General features: G+C 38.7%; 1 protein-coding gene across 1 annotated transcript in view; it reads left to right on the top strand.

Moving 5' to 3' along the window:
* Nucleotides 1-10,882: 10,882 nt before the first annotated feature.
* Nucleotides 10,883-26,285, top strand: part of SUCNR1 (succinate receptor 1) — a 119,154-nt gene continuing 103,751 nt past the window's right edge. Inside the window, exon 1 of the mRNA XM_029213744.1 lies at nucleotides 10,883-11,078. Within this exon, the coding sequence (XP_029069577.1) occupies nucleotides 10,883-11,078 (196 nt within the window). The remainder of the gene's footprint in view (nucleotides 11,079-26,285) is intronic.

Below are 26,285 nucleotides of genomic sequence, written 5' to 3'. Positions count from 1 at the left end.
GATGAATATAGATGCAAAAATCCTCAACAAAATACTAGCAAACAGAATCCAACAGCACATTAAAAGGATCATACACCATGATCAAGTGGGATTTATCCCAGAGTTGCAAGGATTCATCAATATATGCAAATCAATCAATGTGATACACCATATTAACAAACTGAAGAATAAAAACCATATGATCATCTCAATAGATGCAGAAAAAGCTTTTGACAAAATTCAACACCCATTTATGATAAAAGCTATCCAGAAAGTGGGCCTAGAGGGAACCTACCTCAACATAATGAAGGCCATATATGACAAACCCACAGCAAGCATCATTCTCAATCGTGGAAAACTGAAAGCATTTCCTCTAAGATCAGGAACAACACAAGGATGTACACTGTCACCACTATTATTCAGCATAGTTTTGGAAGTCCTAGCCATGGCAATCAGAGAAGAAAAAGAAATAAAAGGAATACAAACTGGAAAAGAAGGAGTAAAACTGTCACTGTTTGCAGATGACATGATACTATACATAGATAATCCTAAAGATGTCACCAGAAAACTAGTAGACCTTATCAATGAATTTAGTAAAGTTGCAGGATACAAAATTAATGCACAGAAGTCTCTTGCATTCCTATACAGTAATGATGAAAAATCTGAAATAGAAATTAAGGAAACACTCCCATTTACCATTGCAACAAAAAGAATAAAATACCTAGGTATAAACCTACCTAGGGAGACAAATGACCTGTATGCAGAAAACTGTAAGACACTGATGAAAGAAATTAAAGATGATACCAACAGATGGAGAGATATACCATGTTCTTGGATTGGAAGAATCCACATTGTGAAAATGACTATACTAACCAAAGCAATCTACAGATTCAGTACAATCCCTATTAAATTACCAATGGCATTTTTTACAGAACTAGAAATAAAAATCTTAAAATTTGTATGGAGACACAAAAGACCCTGAATAGCCAAAGCAGCCTTGAGGGAATAAAACACAGCCAGAGGAATCAGGCTCCCTGACTTCAGACTGTACTACAAAGCTACAGTAATCAAGACAATATGGTTCTGGCACAAAAATAGAAATATAGATCAATGGAACAGGATAGAAAGCCCAGAGATAAATCCATGCACCTATGGTCAACTAATCGATGACAAAGGAGGCAAGAATATACAATGGAGAAAAGATAGTCTCTTCAATAAGTGGTGCTGGGAAAACTGGACAGCTACATGTAAAAGAATGAAATTAGAACACTCCTTAAGAACATACACAAAAATAAACTCAAAATGGGTTAGAGACCTAAATGTAACACTGGACACTATAAAACTCTTAGAGGAAAACATAGGAAGAACACTCTTTGACATAAATCACAGCAAGATCTTTTTTGATCCACCTCCTAGAGTAATGGAAATAAAAACAAAAAGAAACAAATGGGACCTAATGAAATTTAAAAGCTTTTGCAAAGCAAAGGAAACTACAAACAAGATGAGAAAACAACCCTCAGAATGGCAGAACATATTTGCAAACCAATCAATGGACAAAGGATTAAGCTCCAAAATATATAAACAGGTCATGCAACTCAATAATAAAAAACCAAACAACCCAGTCTATAATTGGGCAGAAGATTTAAATAGATATTTCTCCCAAGAAGACATACAGATGGCCAAGAAGCACATGAAAAGCTGCTCAACATCACTAATTATTAGAGAAATGCAAATCAAAACTACAATGAGGTATCACCTCACACCAGTTAGAATGGCCATCATCAAAAAATCTACAAAAAATAAATGTTGGGGACGTGCGGAGAAAAGGGAACCCTCTTGCACTGTTGGTGGGAATGTAACTTGATACAGTCACTATGGAGAACAGTATGGAGGTTCCTTAAAACTAAAAATAGAATAACCATATGACCCAGCAATCCCACTACTGGGAATATATCCAGAAAAAGACATAATTCAAAAAGACACATGCACCCCCATGTTCATTGCGGCACTATTTACAATAGCCACACCATGGAAGCAACCTAAATGCCCATCAACCAATTAATGGATAAAGATGATGTGGTACATATATACAATGGAATATTACTCAGCCATAAAAAGGGACGAAATTGGGTCATTTGTAGAGACGTGGATGTATCTAGAGACTGTCATACAGAGTGAAGTAAGTCAGAAAGAGAAAAACATATACCGCATATTAACGGATATATGTGGAACCTAGAATGGTATAGATGAACTGGTTTGCAGTGCAGAAATTGAGACACAGATGTAGAGAACAAATGTATGGACACCAACAGGGCAATGTGGCAGTGAGTAGGGGTTGTGGTGTGATGATTTGGGAGATTGGGATTGACGTGTATACACTAATATGTATAAAATGGATCACTAATAAGAACCTACTGTATAAAAAAAAATTAAATAAAATTCAAAAAAAAACATTGCTAGTCATAGGTCATAAATTTACTCCCTATAATCTTTCTTATTTTAGATAATATCTTTTGTGATGTTTTTTAAATAGAGAGCTTAGTTTCATTTCATTTTGGGGGAGGGAGTGAGAAGTTACTGTAAAAATCTGACTGGAAAGATTAGTAATAGAATTAGCACATCCAACAGATACAGGCACTTCAGAATTTGTTTCTTCTATAACGCAGACATGTTAGGCTAAATGGTCCCCAAATCTCCTTTAGTTCTAACATTCTCTGATGCTTCTGTGATAATATAATTCATCTGTTTCCTTTTACATAAATGGAAACTGAGTCCCAGGGAATAACAGGGTGGCCAAGACCACATGCAGTAGTTTTTTTTGTAGCAGAACCAATCTGGAAGGGGGTGGGGATCTTAAGGCCCCAACACATTTTGAGGTTTCTCAGAGTCAGCCATTCTACCAAAGACAGGAAACACCAAATATTTGTGTACCAGAATCGGCTAAAGTTTCCACCATGGCATGGCAACAGTGAATGTATTTATTAGAATTGTCAGTTCTCATATTTCTTGATATAGATATACTACAGTTTATAATTCTAGGGTCATTTTTATTCAGGGATGGATGTATAGATAGATAGGTCCCTATTATTTTAGAGCTTTCACAGAAAAACCTGAACTGTATAATTTGATTATTTAAAATAGTGGACTAAATCTTAAATTGACAGCTAACTTTATTTACCATTCATTTTGATCGAACTTAAGACATGTTAAACTCTTTTTATATTTGTAGATTGGATAAGTTGTTTTCAGAAAATCCAACCATAGGAAAGTCAGAATTGCCTTTCTCAATCTTCTCTTCAAGACAAAGTCACTGGAAGCATATTTATCCAAATGTTTTCAAACATTGCATAGTTTTCACTATGGTCCAACATTTTCCTAAATTAAGTGTTAAATGTTAACATGTTACCAAAGTACATAACTTTATTAATAATAAGTGTAAAACTTCACAGCAATAATATCTAGTATTTATATTTTTCAAATGGATTTTCTTTTACTCTTTACTTTTACTCTCACAGCATCCCCTTTCCAGAGAAAGGGTTTTACAACCTGAGAAACTCAGGCACAGAATTTTAGAGTGACTTTTCTCTCCATCCTACAGTGTTTTTCCTACATTTCCACAAAAAAGCTGTTCTTCCTAAGCTCCAGCATAGAAAGCACCACGTATTTGAATACTCAAGTTGCCACCATCAGCAACTGCTTGAGAGTTAATAATAAAAAAAGAAAGGATAAATTTCACAAGCCATGTGTTCGCTCCTGAAACATCCTGTTTTGTATACAGCTCTCCAACTGTGTGAACTGCACGCATATACATTAAAAAAAAGCAATCTGTGGTTTTACTAAAGATAAATTCTGGCCTATAAAAATTACAGGAAAAGCTACTATTGCTTGACATCTCTGAATTTATGGCTTCGCTTTTAATAAGATTCCAAGCCTAGATTATTTATTCACTAACACATTTACTCAAATACTTACTGAGTGCCTATATCTGCCAAAGCAACTATATTCTAGGCATGGGGGATACAGCAGGAAAAAAAAATCCTGCCCTCATGGAGTTTGCATTTTGGTTGAGGGAATCAGGGATGCTATAAAATGGTGAAATATGTAGTTTGTCAGCTGGTAATAAGTGTTTTTGATAAAAGCAAGCAGGGAAAGAAGGTGGATGGTGGTTGGGGAAGGGTTACAGCTTTAAATAGGGTGGTGGGGTGAGGTGTCATTGGGAAGGTGACTTTTAGGAGAGGCTTGAAGGATGTGAGGGAGCCAGCTTTTCAGATTTCTGGGGGGAAAGGGTTCTGCTCAGTTGAACAAAGCAACAACAACAAGAGATATTTCTCTAAACCTTCAGCCTGATTCACTTTGACAGATGTGCTTTTGAGGTGATTACTAAACCATTCGAAGTTAGTTTCCTTCTCTTCAAGAGATGTTGTCCACATGAATGAGAGCTTATATATTCTTGGCACTGAGGCAGACATGAACAGTCATTGAAGGAATATTCACCTGTAGTATTTCCAGAGAAGGGACTTGGGCACATACTGACATTTAAGGAATAGTAGTGCTAAATGCTTCTCCAGATTTTCAGACTCCATCATCTTTATTTAGCATACATCAGAAATTCATCTTGATGGTCTGCTTGTCTTAGTGAATCACATCCCAAATGTCAGCCCATCAAAACAGCTTATCCTAAGTTTCTGGTGTCTAAGGGTTATTAAGCATTTGAGACAAATTTATATATATCCTCAAATACATCTGACCAACAAAAGATTAAGCTGTCTCTTCTGTGACCTTATTTATTTCCTCAGGAAACAATGAAAACTTTTCATTTTGTTTTGAAACTTACCATTTGAAACTTTATGACAGAGGATACTCTGTTAGCATGAGTTTATTTCCTCCCCTTGAAAAACGATGTTCAAACGATGAACTTTTGCCATCTCTGAGGCTTTGGTACTCTTGCTCTGAGCTTCCAGGAAAAACAGTAGACACCTATGAACATTAATGGAAGAAAAGCATATGGAGATTAAATCCAGAGAGAGATCTGCCCTAACCAGAATTTCCCTTAGATCTACAGAAGAGAGTGAACTGATCTGATGAAAGTTGAGAGGACCTCAAGGCCATAAACAAGTTTTGAAACCATGAGTTACTTTAATCTTCTTTATCAAATAATTAGGATTTAAAAATATCACCATCTAGAAGTTTCTGCTGTTGCCTAGTCATACTAGGTCTTGCCTCCTTAAGTGGAAAGTCAACTTCAAAGACTGATAAGAATGAGCATCAAAGGAACTATAAGTCATCACTTTTTCTCATTTCACTGGCAAGTAAAAGGAGGCTACCTATTTGCTTCCTATGGAAGTGAACATCCTACTAATTCAGATGCAACCTGTCATTTACTAATTTTCAATGGGAGTTAAGTGCTGGAGCCACAGGCTTGGCTTTGGTTTATTTGGAATGGTTTTCTGAAGGGTAGTGCTGCTCACTTAAAAATATATCTGAGCTGTTACAGTGCTAGGCATGGTACTAAAAGTAGAGTAAGCCAACCACTGGTCTTTAGGACTTTATAGTGGAATGGTGGGTAGGGAAGAGAGGGTGTTTGTAGACTTCATTCCAAAGAGGAGACACAGAAAGCTATGGAGTTTTAATGGAGAACAAAACTGCAGCAAGATTTGTTTGGAAAAGACGTTTGAAATGCATATTAAATAATGTGGGTTTGCATCTTGGCTCTGGCGTTCACTAACTGTGTGATTTCGGACAAGTTTTTTAGTCTCTCTGAGCCTCATTAGTTCCTCATTTGTAAAGTACGCATACTCCTTCCTAAGTTGCAATGAGGTTCTAGGTATTCAAGACTGCATGCAAAGCACTTGGCATTATGTCCAGAACAAAACGGATGATATCGCCATTAGAAAAGGTGAGGAGGGGAACCTCACAAGCTTGAAGATAAGAGTGCCTAGCCATTAGAATTATGAAATCTGAGTTAAGACTGGGCTCTTCTATTAGTGAGCTCAGTGCTAGGGAAACTCAGTTAGCGTTGGGCTTAGTTTGCTGGTGGAGTGTTAGGTAGGTGGTAATAATCACTGCCCAGATTCATTGTGGTGTCATGAGTATGATTATAAATATGAAAGCCCTTGAAGAGTCAAACAGGCACACAAATCAAGAATACTAGCATACAGAGAGCAATTTGAAATTCATATTTGGCAGGTATGTATAGAAAATCTTTAGGAAAAATATGGGAATTTAAAAAAACCTTAAAGGACCTATGAATAGTTTCTTCTTCTGACTCTCTCAAGGCTTTCCAGACTTCCTCTTCTCTCCTCTAACCCTCAGACCCTGAATCAATTCCTTCCTTCTGACTCTTCTTTTCCAAGGGTAGTGCTCTAATGTTCTTTATTATCTATGAATTACGTGAGAAATTTATTAGTAAAATTTTCACTTAGTAGGATTACAAGCCAATCTTCCTGTGCATATAATTGTAACTTATACAGTGAGGGGAGGGGGATTGATTTTTATAATGAAAGAAATTAACAAAGTTATTTGTGACTAAACAGTGATTTTTTTCCCCAGAAACTTCATTTAGGTGTGTACAATAGTAAGATCTATATAACATTTCTCTACTAGGAGAAAAGAACTAAAACTTTTGAGAAAACAAAAAAGTACCTGAATCAAAGGTCATAGGACTAACGAGTGGCAGAGCTGGAATTTGAACTCAAGTCCCTCCATTGGCAAAGCCAGGAAACCTGCTGCCTCTCTTAGTCTTGGCACTTAAATTTGACATTGGAACAGTTTTCAAAGATGCTGAAGTTGTATAAGTCTACAAGGTTTACTTGTATATTACCTTTTAACTCACCCTCTACAAGCATTTAACTTGGACATGGCCTTTCAGAAAAGTGTTGTTATTAATAGATGTCATAGCAAAAATAAATTAGTCTTCATTTAGTAGTTTATGTAACCTCCCTCCCTGACATTTAATGTTTTGCTAAAACTTATATGTAGTGAAGGATCTAGTTCATAAGTACTTTTTAAAATTACTATTCAAAACCAGTGGTTATTTCAATTAGCCATCATCTCCCTTCTTTAGGAGGATTTCCCTTCTCCTTTTTGACAGAAATAGCACCTCTCTCCTTGGTGCTCCTACCGTGCTTTGTTCCTCTTCCATTGCAAACCCACATTGCTTTGTCTTCCTCTCTCACTAGGCTATCATTTCCTTCTAGATTGTAAATTCTTCACTAGACCATAAGTTCCTGTATCCTTCATTTGTAATATCTTAAAGATGGTAGATATTCCAAGTATTTATTAGCCTACTTAAATTCTATGTGCAGTATTTTAGAACTGTTTCAGAGGAACTTAATTTTAACCATACCCAGTTTTTTTGTCAGATAATTCATGGATAATAAAGAATATTAAAGCACTAGCCCTACTAATAAATAAACAGAAGGAAGGAATTTAGGGCAGGGCTAGAGGGTTGGAAGAGAGAAGAGGAAGAATGGAAAGACTTTAGAGGGGCAGCAAATACATTTTCAAGGCCTTAATTTGCTGAATGCATTTCTGATATTAGGAATAGGGAAGTGTAGATAATTGAATCACACTGGAGTTTTTGGCCGAACTATTAGCAATTTGATAAAAATGAATCTCTGACTCATGCCTCCCTTCTCTGCTTGTGGACACACAATGGCTGGTAGAATTTATTTCTGTCAGAAAGCATGTAGCTGTGTACAGCTTGTGACATGATTGCTGCATCTTTTTCTTTCTCCCATTTCTACTGTTTGTCAGTCCTATTCTGCATTCACTGAGAATGCCCATCATGACCTTTGGTCTCTGTCTCAACTTGGATTCATGTGCTACAGTTAATAAAAAATATCTTTAAAGAGCATTAAGATCTTAAAGAATACCAAAACATTTTGATATTTGGAGGCTATTGCTAGCAAAAGGAATCAAAGAACATATGGTGAAAATTTTTTGCACAAATTCTGAGTAATACTGGGCTGGGGGAAATTGTGAGATAAAAGAAATTGACCTGAAGACTTCTCTTAATTCCCTCACTCCCAGCAGGCCCAGATAGCATACCCCCCCCCTACTCTTTTGTATCCCCCATCCTCTACTCAACCCCTTGCAATCACCACCAGTGTCTTTTGGTCTCAGAAATAGATATGACAGATCTCTTCACTCTGAGGTATCTCTGTTAGGTCGTGATACATAAACATTCTTACATATTTTTAAATAGACAAAGAAGTCTCCAAAATTTTAAGCCAACAAATGAACATCTAATTGTGGAATGTAGGCCATGAAGGAGAAAGTTGAAGGAGAATTTCTTTAGACAGTATTAGGCTTCCCATCAAAGTTTGCCTTGACCCTGGAAGATGATGATCTGAGCTTCTCTGAAGAAAATGTATAATTTAGAAGAAAATTCAGAAACCAGTAAATCTACATGGGAAAAATTCCAGTTGCTTTAAGTTTTTGGTGTTTCTTTTGATTTAGTATTTTTTCTTTGACGGTTACTTGGAGGATGTTTTATTTAGAAGAGCATCTTCATTTTTAGGATGTCTAAAACCAAACGTCTCTTCAGTTAAAGATAGCTGCTGTAGTAGGGCTTGGGAAGGGAATGGACTAGAGGGTAAGAATGAGCTACCTGGTGAAGGGGAACCAGAAAATATGCCAAGAGTTCCCAGTTCAGGAGAAGGAAGGTCAGCATGAGGAAAAGTCACAGGGGGAACAAAATTATTCTCTCCACCTACCTGTGGCTCCTCCAGTGCCACCATCAGTCATCTGATTTCCACAGACAACAGCACCTCTACGGCCTAACAAAGGTACTCTCAACAAAGGAATCCTACTCCTGCTCACTTTACTTTGAAGAAATAAACTAGAATGTTTCACAAATAGCCCAATGAACAGGGTGAAAGAGCAGATGTTACGTTTAAATGCCACACATGGCTACTTTTGGTTCTTGGAGGACCCAAATGCTACATGACATCAGGCACATATTTTTAGCCTTATTTATAATGTAACAACATTTCACCATCTCCTCATTGTCAATGTTGCTTCCAAAGTATTATGAAGGAGGATCTGACCCTGCATTAAAGCTCCTTTGACTTTGAACACAGCACATGTTTTCCATAAGGAAATCAATAAAATTTGGTGGTAGATTCAAGTAACATTTTTCTTTCTGAAGCATTGTTTAGATGATTTGAAGTTATTCATTTTAAAACTTTGCAAAATCACTTGGGTCTGTGCTTCTTGGTTTTCTTCTTCATTCATTAACTCAACAAATATTTATTATGTACTTAATATGGACCAAGTATGGTGATAAATTGTTGGAGATATAAAGATAGCTCTGAAGAATTTCATAGTTTGGAGGGCAAGACAGTCTCATGAAGTAATAATTAGAAATACAGTATCATCATTACTATCAAAAGAGGTATAAACAAAGGGTGACTCCAAAGAAGACCAGGCCTCTGGAGGGAAATGCAGGAGGAACCAGGGAAGGCTTTCCTGAGGAGTCTGATGAAAGGAAATGGAAATTAGACAAGAGTATGAAAGATATTCAGGCTGCAGGGCAACATGTGCACAGACTTCATGTTGTAACATCACAGCAAATGCACGCAACTGTATTTAGCAGAGTTGTAGGTCGCAGCTGATTTTGTTCCATCAACTGAAGCAACACTGGATAGTTGTGGTGGCTTTTTTGATGCAGCTGGAAGCAGGATGTAGATATTGAGGAAAGGGTGTGGGTACACAGGGTTGGGGGGTAAAAGACCACTGCCCCTACCATCCTCAGGTGCTGTAAAGAGTTAAGGGACACCATGGTTGAAACAAACAGGCAAGTCATGATGCAAGGACTCGAACATGTGGCTCAAGGCCAAGTGTTAGCAGTGGACCCAGTATCTCTGAGCCTGGGACATGGCCTGTGAGTGGGGTAAGAGTCACCTGAGTCTTCCATTCTTGTGGCCCAATCTCATGAGATCCAACAAAAGCCAGTGGGAGTGATCCACTTGTCTAGCCCCTGTCCTGGAACCCACATCTGGGCCAGTCTCTTGTTACCCATAAGTGTGAGTTTTGCAGCTCCTCAGGATCCAGTTGATCCCAATGCAGGGAAGAGAGTTGGAGAACATTTGGAAGAGAAGAAATAAGTTCAGGATCCATGTAGTTCTCCATCCAGGCCCAGGGCATTTTGCCCAGACAGCACTGCAGGACCCAGTTGGTCCTAGTCACCTGAGTGGAAGTTAAAACATTTTGAGGTAGGCATGCCAAAGCACAGGGCCTCAAGCAGTGGCCCTCCTTTCCCAGATCTTCCCAGGTTCATAGCCCCAATTCTTACAAACTCTGTGATCTTAGACAAGTTACTCAGTTGAACCTCAGTTTTCTCATAGGTAAAAGGCATTTGTAATGCCTTACAAAGGTGTTGTGAAAACTATATGAACTAATTTATAAAGTGCCCCAAATGTGGAAAACGCTTGGTGAAGTTGACTAGCAATTCTAGTCAACTAGAATTCTTGGTGAAGAATTACTAGCAATTCTTGTCTCAAACAGGGACATGACTGGGGTCAGACTGAGTTGTTTGGGTATAGAAACAACTTGCTGTATTTAGGAATTTCTTGTATATAGAAATTAATCTTCTTTTCTTATTATAAAATGATTATTTTAGAAAATGTGAAAAATATACAAAATCAGTAGTTTATTCAACAAATATGTACTCAGCATCTACTGTGAGATGTAGTGCTGGTTTTGGACACTGCTGATCCGGCAGTGAACAAAATGAAGTCCCTCTCCTCTTATATGAGAGATATACAATAAAATGGACATATACAAGTTATATATATACATATATGTACACACATACACATAAATCATACATAGTATGTCATAATATGTCAGATGGTGATAAGTGCAAAGTAAAAAATAAAGCTGGATAGGGGGATAGGGAATGCCAAGAGGTTCGGAAGTAGCAGTTATAAATACGGTGGTCAGGAAAGGCTTCACAGAGAAGGTAACACTTGAGCAAGCTCCTGAAAACATCTGGAGGAAAAGCATTCAAGGCAGGAGAACAGTAAGTCCAAGAGTCCCAAGCAGGATCGCACCTGACCTGTGTGAGGAGCAGCATGGAAGCCGGTATGACGAAGGTAAGGTGAATGATTAGTAGAGAGAGAGTTTGCAGAGACAGAAAGACATGGGGGTGGAGGAATGCAGAGAGTGTAGGGCCTTGTAGACCATTACAAAGACCTTGGTTTTTATTCTGATGAACATGGGGAGCTACTGTTGGGAGAAACTGTCTTCCATGAATTTCTTGCTCTCCTACATGTCTTGCCAAGTATGCCAAGAATGCAAGGTCCTGACCACTCTTTACCCAGGCCATTTCTCAGGGTTGTGTTTGTAATAAGCAACCTTGAGGGATGATGTGACATCTTCCTCCAGGACAAAGATCAGGTTTGCTCAGTACTTCCTACAAAATGATGGGCTTCTTGACCTCAGTGTTTCCTCTCCTACAATGAGACCCATTGTCTATGCACATTATCATTTAGGTCCATTGTGTTGCCCTCTTGGAACTTGGAGGATATGAGGAACTGCTACAAATATGCTGATGCTCATGCTGCTTGCCAGGCTGTGAGTAATAAAATCCTTGTTTTGGACCCAGGAGTCTTGTGTCTTCTGTCAGCATCCATGAAATAATAATAGGCTAATTTATCAACTTGTGAGTAAGATAAAATCAGATCTCAGACTCTTCACAGTTCTTGGTAGCCACTGCAAAGTTTTGATCAATAAAAATGACATGATCTGACTCATGTTTTAAAGGTGTCACTCTGACTACTCTATGGACTATAGACTTATAGGGCCAGGGTAAAAATGGAGAGCACCAAGGAAACAACCATAGTAATCCAGGTGAGAAAATGTGGTAAGCTGGATCAGGGTAGTTTTACAATGTTAATGAAAAGTTATCCTATTCTGGGTATATTTGGCCAAACAGGATTTCAGCCAGATTGGATACAGTTTGTGAGAGAAAGAGAATAAAAATGAAGAACAAGATTTGGTCCAAGAATTTGCCATTTGTAAGATGGTTTTTTGTTTTGTTTTTCTAACTAAAATGGTAAGGAAAGGGCAAGGATTTGGTTGAGAGGGCCTAGAAATTAAGTGGTTGTTTTTTTACACATTACATTTGAGTTGCTTATCAGACATATAAATAGATGTTGAGTGGATAGTTAGATATTTGAGTCTGGAGTTCAGGACAGAGGTCAAGACATGAGACATAAAAATGTAAGAAGAAAAATACTCCCATAATTCCACTTGCCAGAAGCAGACACTGTTAACTGCTGGTTTACTTCTCAGTCTTTTGATGTAGATATATTATTTGAGCAAAAAGAATATTTTAAAAATATATAGGACCTTAGCCAGAGGTAATGACATTTCATCTCTTAATATGATTTGGAAACACATTGTTGAAACTCTGAAAATGACACAGAGTCACTTTTTCATAGTGATAGAAATGCAAAATTTGCAATGATTTGGCAGAGTGTTGCCTGGGCTTACAATGCAGATGTTTGCCAGATGGCTTTAGCTGTGTCTATAGTTGCCACTCTGAAAAAGTTGGATGACTTTTTACCTTGACCACACTCTGTGATTCAAAACACACTGCTTGACCAAAACCACTCCAACTGAAATGGAAAATGGGCAGTTGTGGAAACCATGCTGGACAAGAAGGAAGTGTATTTTTCTACTCTAAGCTACATACTGACAGCTTGTGCCATGAACATTACCCTGTTGTGGGTTTTTCAGTGAATTCCTTTCAGTAGAATTCAGGGCCTGAGGGTATTTAATCCAGAAATTTTGAAACAACAGTTATTCTGAGCACCCCCACCCCGCCCCCCATGCCATGGGTGGAAATTTATCAGCGCAGCCTTTTCAATCTATGCATGTTTGTTACCACTTTGTTGCTTCTGAGCAGGGTGGTGTGTTGCTGTGTTTCTCAAACTGAGCCTGCATCAGGGTCTCCTGAAGACCTTGTTAAAACACAAATTCCTAGGACTCACCTCCAAAATTTCAGTAGCTCTGATGTGGTGCCCAGGAATTGAAATTTCTAACAAGTTACAAGAGGATGCTGCTATTGCTGATGTGGGGACCACCCTATGAAGACCATTGTTTTTGTGATTAAGGACAGGTACCCTGGAGCCAGACACCAAGGTTCAAATCAAGGCTTCATCTTGGGAAAGTTACTTATCTCTCCATGCCTGGTTTCCATATTGACATAATGAGGGTAATGATTGTATCTACTTCATAAGTTCACTGTCAGAATTAGATAGATTGATAAATATGAAATACTTAGAGGTTGGCACAGTAAATATGTTTACTATTCTTTGTTAAGACAACCTTCTTGAAAAAGTTACATCGATTCTCAGTTTCTGGGAAAAGTCCTATTTTAATGTGTGCAATTTTTGGTTAATGTTTACACTCAGGGCATAATGAAAGATATGAACAAATTACATGAAACAAAGTAAAAGGTACAAGACTCGAAGACATCAGCTACAAGGACATCCAGGCATGAGTAAGCAGAAAAGTTGAAAGATCTAAGTCTAAATGAAGTGAATTAGCTTCTCTAACTCATGCTGACAACTTTAGAATAACAACAACCACAACATTTGTGAGTACGCGTGCGCGCGCACGCACACACACACACACACACACACACACACACACACAAGATGATACTTCTGCCTTTTGCCTCCAAGCTCTTTGTATGGTGATCATTTAGTCATTATTTCCATAACCTTCCTTTTATCCTGTGGTTGAAGTGATTGGCTTCACTTCAAGATCAGGTTTGTTGATACTTAAGCAGTTAAGTAATTCTTTGGCTGTCCTATCCTTGAGGCCTCTGTTCAACCATCCCAAAGCCAGGAAATCTTGCACACAGAGTGTCAGTAATTATTTCAGCATTTGATATTTAATGCAGTTTTCTGAGCACTGTGTATAGTAATAGGTAGGTTAAAATAGCCCCCAAATTTAGATTCCCAGTATATATCATCTTTTTTCCCCCAACACAAAATTAAGAGTTGCACTAATAAGGATTGCAATGCGAACCACATTGAGAATTTGGGACAGAGATAGAATGGTCTTGATGGTTCTCCAAATTCCATGGAGTTCTTCATGGCTCAGTGTGCCTTTTGACATAAATCTGGAAAAATTCAGTGCCCACACTGACCCATCCAATCCCTTAAGAATTCCTTCAGTCATACTTCAAGGACATTTATCTTCACTCAATTTTAGCAAGGCACTTTCATGCCAATACTCTGGACCTTTAATTAATTTTGATTGTTTTAATCTTTGAAACCTTGAACTTGGAAATTCCATCCTTTGAACAAAACTTTCGACCCACTTAACTTGCTCTTCCATTGCATGGTGATCTTGATTGTTACCTGCACTCCCATTTTCTCAGCTCCCTCACGTCCTTTCCTCCGTAGCCTGGACACAGTAGTCAATTATTTTAACTTCCTTCCCAGTAACTCCTCAAGCCCATTCTCACCACCACTGTGCCCATCAAACAATTCTTTCTCCTTGGATTGACATGTGTTGAAGAAAGCACATATATGGGTTTAACTGGTGTCACCACAAATTTGTGGTTTACAATTTTGGCTGAACCCCTAACAGTGCATAAATGCAGGCACGGGGTGTCAGTCATGTGAGCTGCTCCATGTTGTGTGCTACAGGGGAGGAGCAGCAGGGCTTTGGCTTTTTTTTATTTAATAATGACTAATACTTCTCCAGAGGAGAGCTCTAGGGAGGCAGCTAATGGAACAATAAAATTAGTCACACACAAGGCACAATATTTTGGAACATTTTAATAAAACTCACTGCTTTCACTGCCAAAATTGCCTCTGCCGCCACACAGGGACGTGGCAGCCGCCTTTCTGGAAACTGAACTTTAGTCTTTGCTTCCTCATGTCTTTCTTACTACTTTTCAGCAACAGGATGATATTTTGAAAACTGCTTAGAAATCAACTAATCATTTTACTACAAGCATGAGGCTTCTCAGGGCCTGAACTGCCTACCAGTGGGTAAACTGAAGGGCCCAGTGTGGTGACAGATTTCTGCAACCTTGATGTTTCCAGTCATTTACCTGAGACCCATCTCTTCCCAACTCATATTCTTGATTGATTCCTCTTTCCTAATGTAATTCCCAAACTAAAGCCAGAATTCTACCTTTAGGATCCCCTTTGCTGAGGAATCTTGGAGGAATTGTGGTTCCTGCCTCGGCTGACCAACCATCCTCATTTGCCCAGGAATGAGAGGTTTCTCAAGATGCAGGACTCTCTGTGCTGAAACCTGGATAGTCCTAGTGAAACCTGGCTGTGTTGGCCCCCTATTTATGTCTTGTTCCTCCCAGTTACCCCAAATTCACTTATATCAGAAAACTATTCTCTCAGCCTTAAGCAGCAGCCCTCTCCAGGTGCATATCACAAGCTAGCCTGTTCTCCTATGGAGCAGTTAATTTTAAAACTAAATCTGCTTAAACTTTGGTAAAAACTTATAAAACTAGGTCTTAGTTACTACTTAGATGTGTAGTAGCAAACACCCTTTCATCAAATATTTTACTTCCTTTCTGCTGAGTACCGCTCCTCATTTAAGAGGTTGGTATTCTCACAACAAAGTTGCATGCTCTTTGTATGTCCTCTTACCCTACTCCATTCCACCCTGCTTTCCCTCTACCCATCTTCCTCAGCTGAGAGGCCCATCTATAAAGAACAAAAACGGTGTGTCATCATGGTTTCTCCTTCAGCTCTGCTCCATGTTCTGTAGTATCAACCTGTGACTCTTTTAGTCCCCATGGCCTGATCATGCCTTTATCACTCATTTTCCTATGACAATTACTGGATAAGCCCTACCGGGTCATGACACTCATTTTGAGAGAGAATTGTATCCTTCTCCAAGGCTGATGTAGCACACATTTTCTTTTATTATCCTTCACAGTTTAACAGATATGTGTCCTGAATCATCATTGAAAACATGGTCATTTCCTTGACTTACTGAGGATGATGTTTCCTTCCCTATTTTTCACGGTTTTGACCCATTCACTGGGCCTCAAGGAGAGGAGTGGAAGAAAATACCTCTATTTGCTGTCTTCATTAGAAGAAAAAAAAATACCAAGTACACATTTTTCTATTTCTTCATAAAGTTTCCTTCTCTTCTCTTGGACACATGTGGTGTACTGAGAGCCCAGACACGGGGTTCTCGGGGGCTCCGTTGGGGCTCTCATCTCAACCTGACCACCTGGAGATGGGCTAAGCATAGGTTCAAGCTATTTGTTTTCATTAGTCTTTTCCATTCTGCTACTTCCTTTTTCCCCATGTTGAAGAAAAGTGTCAACTTTTATCAAAATATAAATCACATTTGGGAATTCTTTAAATATCGGTGGTGAAAGTCTTTTGCAAAATTCTCAATAGTCTTGCATTAAACATTTTTGCCATCTCTTTTTAGAAGAGGACAGGTTGAAAAGCCAAGCTTCCCCTGATTTTTGTGGAAAATCAGTGAAATGTTTCTGTACTTAAAAAACGTAAGAGATGGCATTCTCTCTCTGAGAGACATGAAATTTCCATTTAGAGAGGATTGTGGTAATTTATACGTATTTCTTTGGTTTCTAAATAACTATAAGAAAGACATATTTCTTTCTGTGTAGATACACATCTTGAATTTAATGAAACCGTTATAATTAAAAACCTACCGTTCCCCTTATAAATCTGAAATTTACAGTTCCATGTAATAACTTTCTAAATGTCAAACATTACTGCACATTTATTACTTCATGATGTAGTGGTAAAACTCTTTCAAAGGTTGAACTCTGCTCTGTAAATAAGACCTAAATCCATAGTTCAAGCTATGTTAGCAGAACTGAAGATTTATTTTACTTGACTGGCATGGCATTGGGCAAAAGCAAATGAGGAAAACTTTGTAAAACTAGTCTAATTCTGAGACTGCAAACTTTGCAAATCTAGTGACATTAAAAATAAAAGGAAAGCAGTATTTTTTTTCCTCAAAATTACTTATCTTCTAAATGAATCTTTCTGTGCTATGTCCGATGTTATCAAGCCCTTTTTGAGCGTCTCCTATGGTCCAGGTTTGGGGAATAAAAGGGAAACTCCTTCCTTGAAGGATCCTATACTCATTATTCCCTATGTGATAATGGCCACTCTATGCTTTGGAGTTTTTGGAATATCCTTCAATTCAATTGTCCCATAAATTCAACCATATTTTGGAAACTATGGTTACTAGATCTATGCTAGACATACAGCTTTTCATCTGGAAAATAAGACTCTGATGAGTTACTTGAGACTTAAGATTCCATCTTTTGCCCCCTCCCCATATTATGACAAGCATATTTGACTTGATTACATTTTTATGCATTTCTTTCCTTTGCCTTTCCTCTTCTTTTTCCTTCTCCTAGAAACTTTAAACAAAGCTGACCATTCTGAATACACAATGACATTGGAGAGAGTGGCAGGGCATCAGATCTCTGAGTTTTCTTCCCACCTTTTTGGTCTTTCCTCCTTAGTCACCTTTTCTGAATCTCCCTTCTCTAATTAACCTCAAAACATTAGCTTTCCACAGGACTTGCATTCTCCTTTAAAACATGCTCTCCTTAAACTGTGTCAATCTATTTTCATGGCTATAAACACAGCTTATTGACTGACTCCACCATGGATTTCTCTGTCTCAGAGCTCCTCTCTGAGCTCAATTTAGGAACTGCCCAAATTTAAATACTGGCTCTGCCCCTCATCAGTCTATCTGGACTTGGGCAAATCTCTTAACCTCTATATGCTTCAGTTTTTTCATGTGAAAAGTGTTTAATACTAGTACAAAACTTGTAAGTTTGTTATGAGGATTAAATGAGTTAATGCACAAAAATGGGTTTAATAATGATATAAAACACTAGGAGTTGGGGGGACCTTCAAGATGGCAGAGGAGTAAGACGTGGTGATCACCTTCCTCCCCAGAAATACATCTACATGTGGAACAACTCCTGTGAACGCTGGCAGAAGACCTCAGACTTCCCAAAAGGTAAGAAACTCCCCACGTACCTGGGTAGGGCAAAAAAGAAAAGAAAAAACAGAGACAAAAGAATGGGGATGGGACCTGCACGAGTGGGAGGGAGCTGTGAAGGAGGAAAGGTTTCCACACACTAGGAAGGCCCTTCGCAGGCAGAGACTGCAGGTGGCGGAAGGGGGAGCTTCGGAGCCACGGAGGAGAGCGCAGCAACAGGGGTGCGGGGGGCAAAGCAGAGAGATTCCCACAGAGAGGATGGGTGCCAACCAGCACTCACCAGCCTGAGAGGCTTGTCTGCTTACCCACTGGGATGGGCGAGGGCTGGGAGCTGAGGTTCCGGCTTCGGAGTTCAGATCGCAGGGAGAGGACTGGGGTTGGCGGCATGAACACAGCCTGAAGGGAGCTAGTGCGCCACAGCTAGCCAGGAGGGAGTGCAGGAAAAAGTCTGGACCTGCGTAAGAGGCAAGGGACCGTTGTTTTGGGGTGCGTGAAGAGAGGGGATTCAGAGCACCACCTAAACGAGCTCCAGAGACGGGCGCGAGCCGTGGCTATCAGCGCAGACCCCAGAGAAGGGCATGAGATGCTAAGGCTGCTGCTGCAGCCACCAGGAAGCCTGTGTGCAAGCACAGGTCACTATCCACACCTCCCCTCCCGGGAGCCTGTGCAGCCCACCACTGCCAGGGTCCCGTGATCCAGGGACAACTTCCCCAGGAGAACACACGGTGTGCCTCAGGCTGGTGCAATGTCATGGCGGCCGCTGCCGTTGCAGGCTTGCCCCGCATCTGCACCCCTCCCTCCCCCCGGCCTGAGTGAGCCAGAGCCCCCAAATCAGCTGTTACTTTAAGCCCGTCCTGTCTGAGTGAAGAACAGATGCCAGAGGGCAACCTACACGCAGAGGCAGGGCCAAATCCAAAGCTGAACCCCAGGAGCTGTGCGAACAAAGAAGAGAAAGGGAAACCTCTCCCAGCAGCCTCAGGAGCAGCGGATTATATATCCACAATCAAGTTGATGTACCCTGCATCTGTGGAATACCTGAATAGACAACGCATCATCCAAAAATTTAGGCAGTGCACTTGGGGAGCAACTGTAGACTAGGGGTTTACTTTCTGCATCTAATTTGTTCCCAGTTATATGTTTATCTTAGTTCAGTATTTAGAGTTTACTATCATTGGTAGATTTCTTTATTGATTTGGTTGCTCTCTTTCTCCTTTTTTTTTCATATTTTTTTTCCTTTTTCTCTTTTTGTGAGTGTGTATGTGTATTCTTCTTTGTGTGATTTTGTCTGTATAGGCTTGCTTTTACCATTTGTCCTATGGTTCTGTCGGTCCTTTTTTTTTTTTTTAGTATAGTTTTTAGTGCTTGTTATCATTGGTGGATTTGTTTTTTGGTTTGGTCGCTCTCCTCTTCTTTCTTTTTTCAATTACTTTTTAATTTTAATAATTATTTTTTATTTTGATAAATTTATTTTTTTCTTCCTTTCTTTCTTCTATTCTCCCTTTTCTTCTGAGCTGTGTGGCTTACAGGGTCTTGGTGCTCAGGCCGGGTGTCAGGCCTGTGCTTCTGGGGTGGGAGAGCTGAGTTCAGGAAATTGGTCCAGCAGAGACCTCCTGGCTCCACGTAATATCAAACAGCAAAAGGTCTCCAAGAGATCTCCATCTCAATGTTAAGACCGGCTCCATTCAACAACCAGCAAGCTACAGTGCTGTACACCACATACCAGAAAACTAGCAAGACAGGAACACAACCCCACCCATTAGCAGAGAGCCTGCCTAAAATCATAATAAGAGCACAGACACCAAAAACACACCACCAGATGCGGTCCTGCCAAACAGAAAGACGAGATCCAGCGTCATCCACCAGAACACAGGGACTAGTCCCCTCCACCAGGAAGCCTACACAACCCACCAAACCAACGTTACCCACTGGGGACAGACACCAAAAACAATGGGAACTATGAACGTGCAGCCTGTGGAAAGGAGACCACAAACACAGTAACTTAAGCAAAATGAAAAGACAAATAAACACAAAGCAGATGAAGGAGCAAGGTAAAAACCCACCAGATGAAAGAATTGAAGAGGAAATAGGCAGTCTACCTGAAAAAGAATTCAGAGTAATGATAGTAAACATGATCCAAAATCTTGGAAATAGAATGGAGAAAATACAAGAAACATTTAACAAGGACCTAGAAGAACTAAAGAGCAAACAAACAATGATAAACAACACAATAAATGAAACTTAAAATTCTCTAGAAGCAATCAATAGCAGAATAACTGAGGCAGAAGAATGGGTAAGTGACCAGGAAGATAAAATAGTGGAAATAACTACCGCATAGCAGAATAAAGCAAAAAGAATGACAAGAATTGAGGACAGTCCTACAGAACTCTGGGACAACATTAAACGCACCAACATTCAAATTATAGGGGTCCCAGAAAAAGAAGAGAAAAAGAAAGGTACTGAGAAAATATTTGAAGAGATTATAGTTGAAAACTTCCCTAATATGGGAAAGGAAATAGTCAATCAAGTCCAGGAAGCACAGAGAGTCCCATACAGCATAAATCCAAGGAGAAACACGCCAAGACACATATTAATCAAACTATCAAAATTTAATACCATGAAAATATATTAAAAGCAGCAAGGGCAAAGCAACAAAAAACATACAAGGGAATCCCCATAAGGTCAACAGCTAATCTTTCAGCAGAAACTCTGCAAGTCAGAAGGGAGTGGCAGGACATATTTAAAGTGTTGAAAGGGAAAAATCTACAACTAAGATTACTCTACCCAGAAAGGACCTCATTCAGGTTTGATGGAGAAATTAAAACCTTTACAGACAAGCAAAAGCTAAGAGAATTCGGCACCACCAAATGAGATTTACAACAAATGCTAGAGGATCTTCTCTAGGCAGGAAACACAACAAAAGGTAAAGGCATACAATAACACACCCAAAACAATTAAGAAAATGGTAAAGGGAACATACATATCGAAAATTACCTTAACTGTAAATGGATTAAATGCTCCAACCAAAAGACACAGACTGGCTGAATGGATACAAAAACAAGACCTGTATATATGCTGTTTACAAGAGATCCACTTCAGACCAGGGACACATACAGACTGAAAATGAGGGGATGGAAAACTATAGTCCACGCAAATGGAAATCAAAAGAAAGCTGGAATAGCAATTCTCATATCAGACAAAATAGACTTTAAAATAAAGACTATTACCAGAGACAGAGAAGGACACTACATAATGATCAAGGGATCAATCCAAGAAGAAGATATAACAATTGTAAATATATATGCACCCAATATAGGGGCACCTCAATACATAAGGCAACTGCTAACAGCTATAAAAGAGGAAATTAACAGTAACACCACAATACTGGGGAACTTTAACATCTCACTTACACCAACAGACAGATCATCCAGACAGAGAATTAATAAGGAAACAAAAGCGTTAAATGATACATTAAACAAGATGGACTTAATTGATATTTATAGGACATTTCACCCCCAAAAAAACAGAATACATTTTCTTCTCAAGTGCTCATGGAACATTCTCCAGCATAGATGATATCTTGGGTCACAAATCAAGCCTTAGTAAATTTTAAAAAATTGAAAATGTATCAAGTATCTTTTCTGACCACAATGCTATGAGACTATATAGCAATTACAGGAAAAAATCTGTAAAAAATATGAACACATGGAGGCTAAACAATACACTACTTAATAACCAAAAGATCACTGAAGAAATCAAAGAGGAAGTCAAAAAATACCTAGAAACAAATGAAAATGAAAACACAATGACCCAAAACCTATGGGATGCAGCAAAAGCAGTTCTAAGAACGAAGTTTATAGCAATATGATCCTACCTGAAGAAACAAGAAACATCCCAAATAAACAACCTAACCTTACACCTAAAGCAATTAGAGAAAGATGAACAAAAAAAACCCCAAAGTTAGCAGAAGGAAAGAAATCATAAAGATCAGAGCAGAAATAAATGAAAAAGAAATGAAGGAAACAATAGCAAAGATCAATAAAACTAAAAGCTGGTTCTTTGAGAAGATAAACAAAATAGATAGACCACTAACCAGACTCATCAAGGAAAAAAGGGAGAAGACTCAAATCAATAGAATTAGAAATGAAAAAGGAGAAGTAAAAACTGGCACTGTAGAAATACAAAGGATCATGAGAGATTAGTACAAGCAACTATATGTCAATACAATCGAAAACCTGGAAGAAATGGACAAATTCTTAGAAAAGCACAACCATCTGAGACTGAAGCAGGAAGAGACAGAAAATAGAAACAGACCAATCACAAGCACTGGAATTGAAACCAATTAAAGATCCTCCAACAAACAAAAGCTCAGGACCAGATGGCTTCACAGGCAAATTCTTTCAAACATATAGAGAAGAGCTAACACCTATCCCAAACTCTTCCAAAATACAGTAGAGGGAGGAACACTCCCAAACTCATTCTATAAGACCACCGTCACCCTGATACCAAAACCACACAAACATGTCACAAAGAAAGAAAACTACAGGCCAATATCACTGATGAACATAGATACAAAAATTCTTAACAAAATACTAGCAAATAGAATCCAACAGCAGATTAAAAGGATCATACAACATGATCAAGTGGGGTATATCCCAGGAATGCAAGGATTCTTCAATATACGCAAATCAATCAATGTGATACACCATATTAACAAACTGAAGGAGAAAAACCATATGATCATCTCAATAGATGCACAAAAAGCTTTTGACAAAATTCAACACCCATTTATGATAAAACCCTCCAGAGAGTAGGCATAGAGGGAACTTACCTCAACATAATAAAGGCCATATATGACACACAGCCAACATCGTTCTCAATGGTGAAAAACTGAAACCATTTCCACTAAGATCAGTTACAAGACAAGGAGGTCCATTGTCACCACTATTATTCAACATAGCTTTTGAAGTTTTAGACACATCAATCAGAGAAGAAAAAGAAATAAAAGGGATCCAAATCAGAAAAGAAGTAAAGATGTCACTGTTTGCAGATGACATGATACTATACATAGAGAATCCTAAAGATGCTACTAGAAAACTGGTAGACCTCATCAATGAATTTGGTAAAGTAGCACAATACAAAATTAATGCACAGAAATCTCTTGCATTCCTATACACTGATGATGAACAATCTGAAAGTGAAATTAAGGAAACACTCCCATTTACCATTGCAACAAAAAGAATAAAATACCTAGGAACAAACCTACCTAAGGAGACAAAAGACCTGTATGCAGAAAATTATAAGACACTGATGAAAGAAATTAAAGAGGATACAAACAGATGGAGAGATATACCATGCTCTTATTGGAAGAATCAACATTGTGAAAATGACTCTACTACCCAAAGCAATCTAAAGATTCAATGCAATCACTACAAAACTACCAATGGCATTTTTCACAGAACTAGAACAAAAAATCTCACAATCTGTATGGAAACACAAAAAAGCCCGAATAGCCAAAGCAATCTTGAGAAAGACAAACAGAGATGGAGGAATCAGGCTTCCTGACTTCAGACTATGCTACAAAGTTGCAGTAATCAAGATAGTATGGTACTGGCACAAAAACAGAAATATAGAACAATGGAACAGGACAGAAAACCCAGAGGTAAACCTACGCACATATGGTCACCTTATTTTTGATAAAGGAGGCAAGAATATACAATGGAGAAAAGACAGCCTCTTCAATAAGTGGTGCTGGGAAAACTGGACAGCTACATGTAAAAGAATGAAATTAGAACACTCCCTAACACCATACAAAACAATAAACTCAAATGGGTTAATGACCTAAATGTAAGGCCAGACACTATAAAACTTTTAGAGGAAAACATAGGCAGAACACTCTATGACATAAATCACAGCAAGATCCTTTTTGACCCACCTCCTAGAGAAATGGAAATAAAAACAAAAATAAACAAATGGGACCTAATGAAACTTAAAATCTTTTGCACAGCAAAGGAAAACATAAACAAGACAAAAAGAGAACCCTCAGAATGGGAGAAAATATTTGCAAATGAAGCAACTGACAAAGGATTAACCTCCAATATTTACAAGCAGCTCATGCAGCTCAATATCAAAAAAAAAAAAAAAAAACCAAACAACGCAATCCAAAAATGGGGAGAAGACCTAAATAGACATTTCTCCAAAGAAGATATACAGATTTCCAACAAACCCATGAAAGAATGCTCAGCATCCCTAATCATTAGAGAAATGCAAATCAAAACTACAATGAGGTATCACCTCACACCAGTCAGAATGGCCATCGTCAAAAATTCTACAAACAATAAATGTTGGAGAAAAGGGAATCATCTTGCACTGTTGGTCGGAGTGTAAATTGATACAGCCACTATGGAGAACAGTATGCAGGTTCCTTAAAAAACTAAAAATAGAACTACCATATGACTCAGCAATCCCACTACTGGGCATATACCTTGAGAAAACCATTATTCAAAGAAAGTCATGTACCACAGTGTTCATTGCAGCTCTATTTACAATAGCCAGGATGTGGAAGCAACCTAAGTGTCCATTGACAGATGAATGGATAAAGAAGATGTGTCACATATATATAATGGAATATTACTTGGCCATAAAAAGAAATGAAATTGAGTTATTTGTAGTGAGTTGGATGGACCGAGAGTCTGTCATACAGAGTGAAGTAAGTCAGAAAGAGAAAAACAAATACCATGTACTAACACATCTTTATGGAATCTAAAAGAAAAAAAAAAGGTTCTGATGAACCTAGAAGCAGGACAGGAATAAAGAGGCAGAAGTAGAGAATGGACTTTAGGACACAGGGAGTGGGAAGGGTAAGCTGGGACGAAGTGAGAGAGTGGCATGGACTTATATATACTACCAAATGTAAAATAGATAGCTAGTGGGAAGCAGCCCCATAGCACAGGGAGATCAGCTCGGTGCTTTGTGACCACCTAGAGGGGTGGGATAGAGAGGGTGGGAGGGAGACGCAAGAGAGAGGAGATATAGGGATATATGTATATGTATAGCTGATTCACTTTGTTATAAAGCAGAAACTAACACAGCATTGAAAAGCAATTATACTCCAATAAAGATGTTAAAAAAAAAAAAGAACAGTGATGGTTCTGTATGAAAAAAAATGAAAAACAAAAAAATCACTAGGAGTTGTTATGTGGCTTGAATTACTTATGTCTTGGTCAGATTGGGCTGCTATAATACAATACCATAGAATGAGTAGCTTAAACATTTCTTTCTTACAGTATTGGTGAAAAGTAAGTTTTCTGGAGGTTGGAAATTCCAAGATCAAGATACCAGCAAATCCATTGTCTGATGAAGGACCCCTTCCTTGTTTACAGATGGCTGTCTTCTTCCTATATCTTCCAGACCAGAAAGGGAAGGCATGCTCTTGTGTCTCTTATAAGGGCACTAATTCCATTCATGAGAACTCCACCCTCATGCTCTAATCATCTCACAAGTGGTTTGCCTCCTAATACCATTATACTAGGGGTTAGGACTTAAGCATATGAATTTGTGGGGGGGCATAAAAATTCAGTCCATAACAATATATAAATCTCTTAGAACTAGAGTGCAGTTAAGTCATCAATAACTATTGGCTATTATACCCAGATAGCTACCCTGCTTCTCTGCCAGGTTGTATCAAAGCATCTTAAACTCTTTTTGTCCCTCTACCCTTTTGTGTCTTGCTTTTTCCCATATTAGGAAAGCACCAACTTCCATGTAGTTATCAAGCGAGAAGCCAAGGATCATTGTTCTCCTTCATCCTTGCCCCTGGTATTCTAGATCTCAGTGAATTCTCTTAGTCTTGAAAATTTTTTAAATTCACTCACTTCTTTTCATTTTCACCCTCAACTCTCTAACCAAACTCTTGTTTGTTGTTCTCTGGACCTTAGTAGAATAATTCTGACTTTACCACCTCCTCTTGTACCTCCCACTCCTGACCTTTTTGATCCATTGTCCATAATGTACCTACCAGTACACATATCATTGCTCTGCATGAAATTCTTCTCCTTTGAATTGAGAAGTGGACATAAATCCCTAGGGAAAAGGAATCTGATGCAAGGCTAGTAACTAAATTGGGAGGTGGGGTGAGGAGGGGATTGCCTGCCAGGCATGCCTAACTAATCTGTAGATGTAGGAATAGAAGTTGGGAAACTGAGCTGGGGCTAGGTCAAAGGGACTGTGATGAGAAATCCAAGGCAGATGGTGGGATAAAGTACTGCTTGTGTCCTTAGTGGATGTAGATGAGAATGAAGCTATTCTTG

The sequence above is a fragment of the Monodon monoceros genome, unplaced genomic scaffold (assembly GCF_005190385.1).
Source record: "Monodon monoceros isolate NGI ecotype Baffin Bay Population unplaced genomic scaffold, NGI_Narwhal_1 Super_Scaffold_11, whole genome shotgun sequence".
Classification (NCBI taxonomy): Eukaryota; Metazoa; Chordata; class Mammalia; order Artiodactyla; family Monodontidae; genus Monodon; species Monodon monoceros.
Note: the sequence above shows the minus strand (reverse complement) of the source record. Positions and strands in the feature narration are given on the sequence as shown.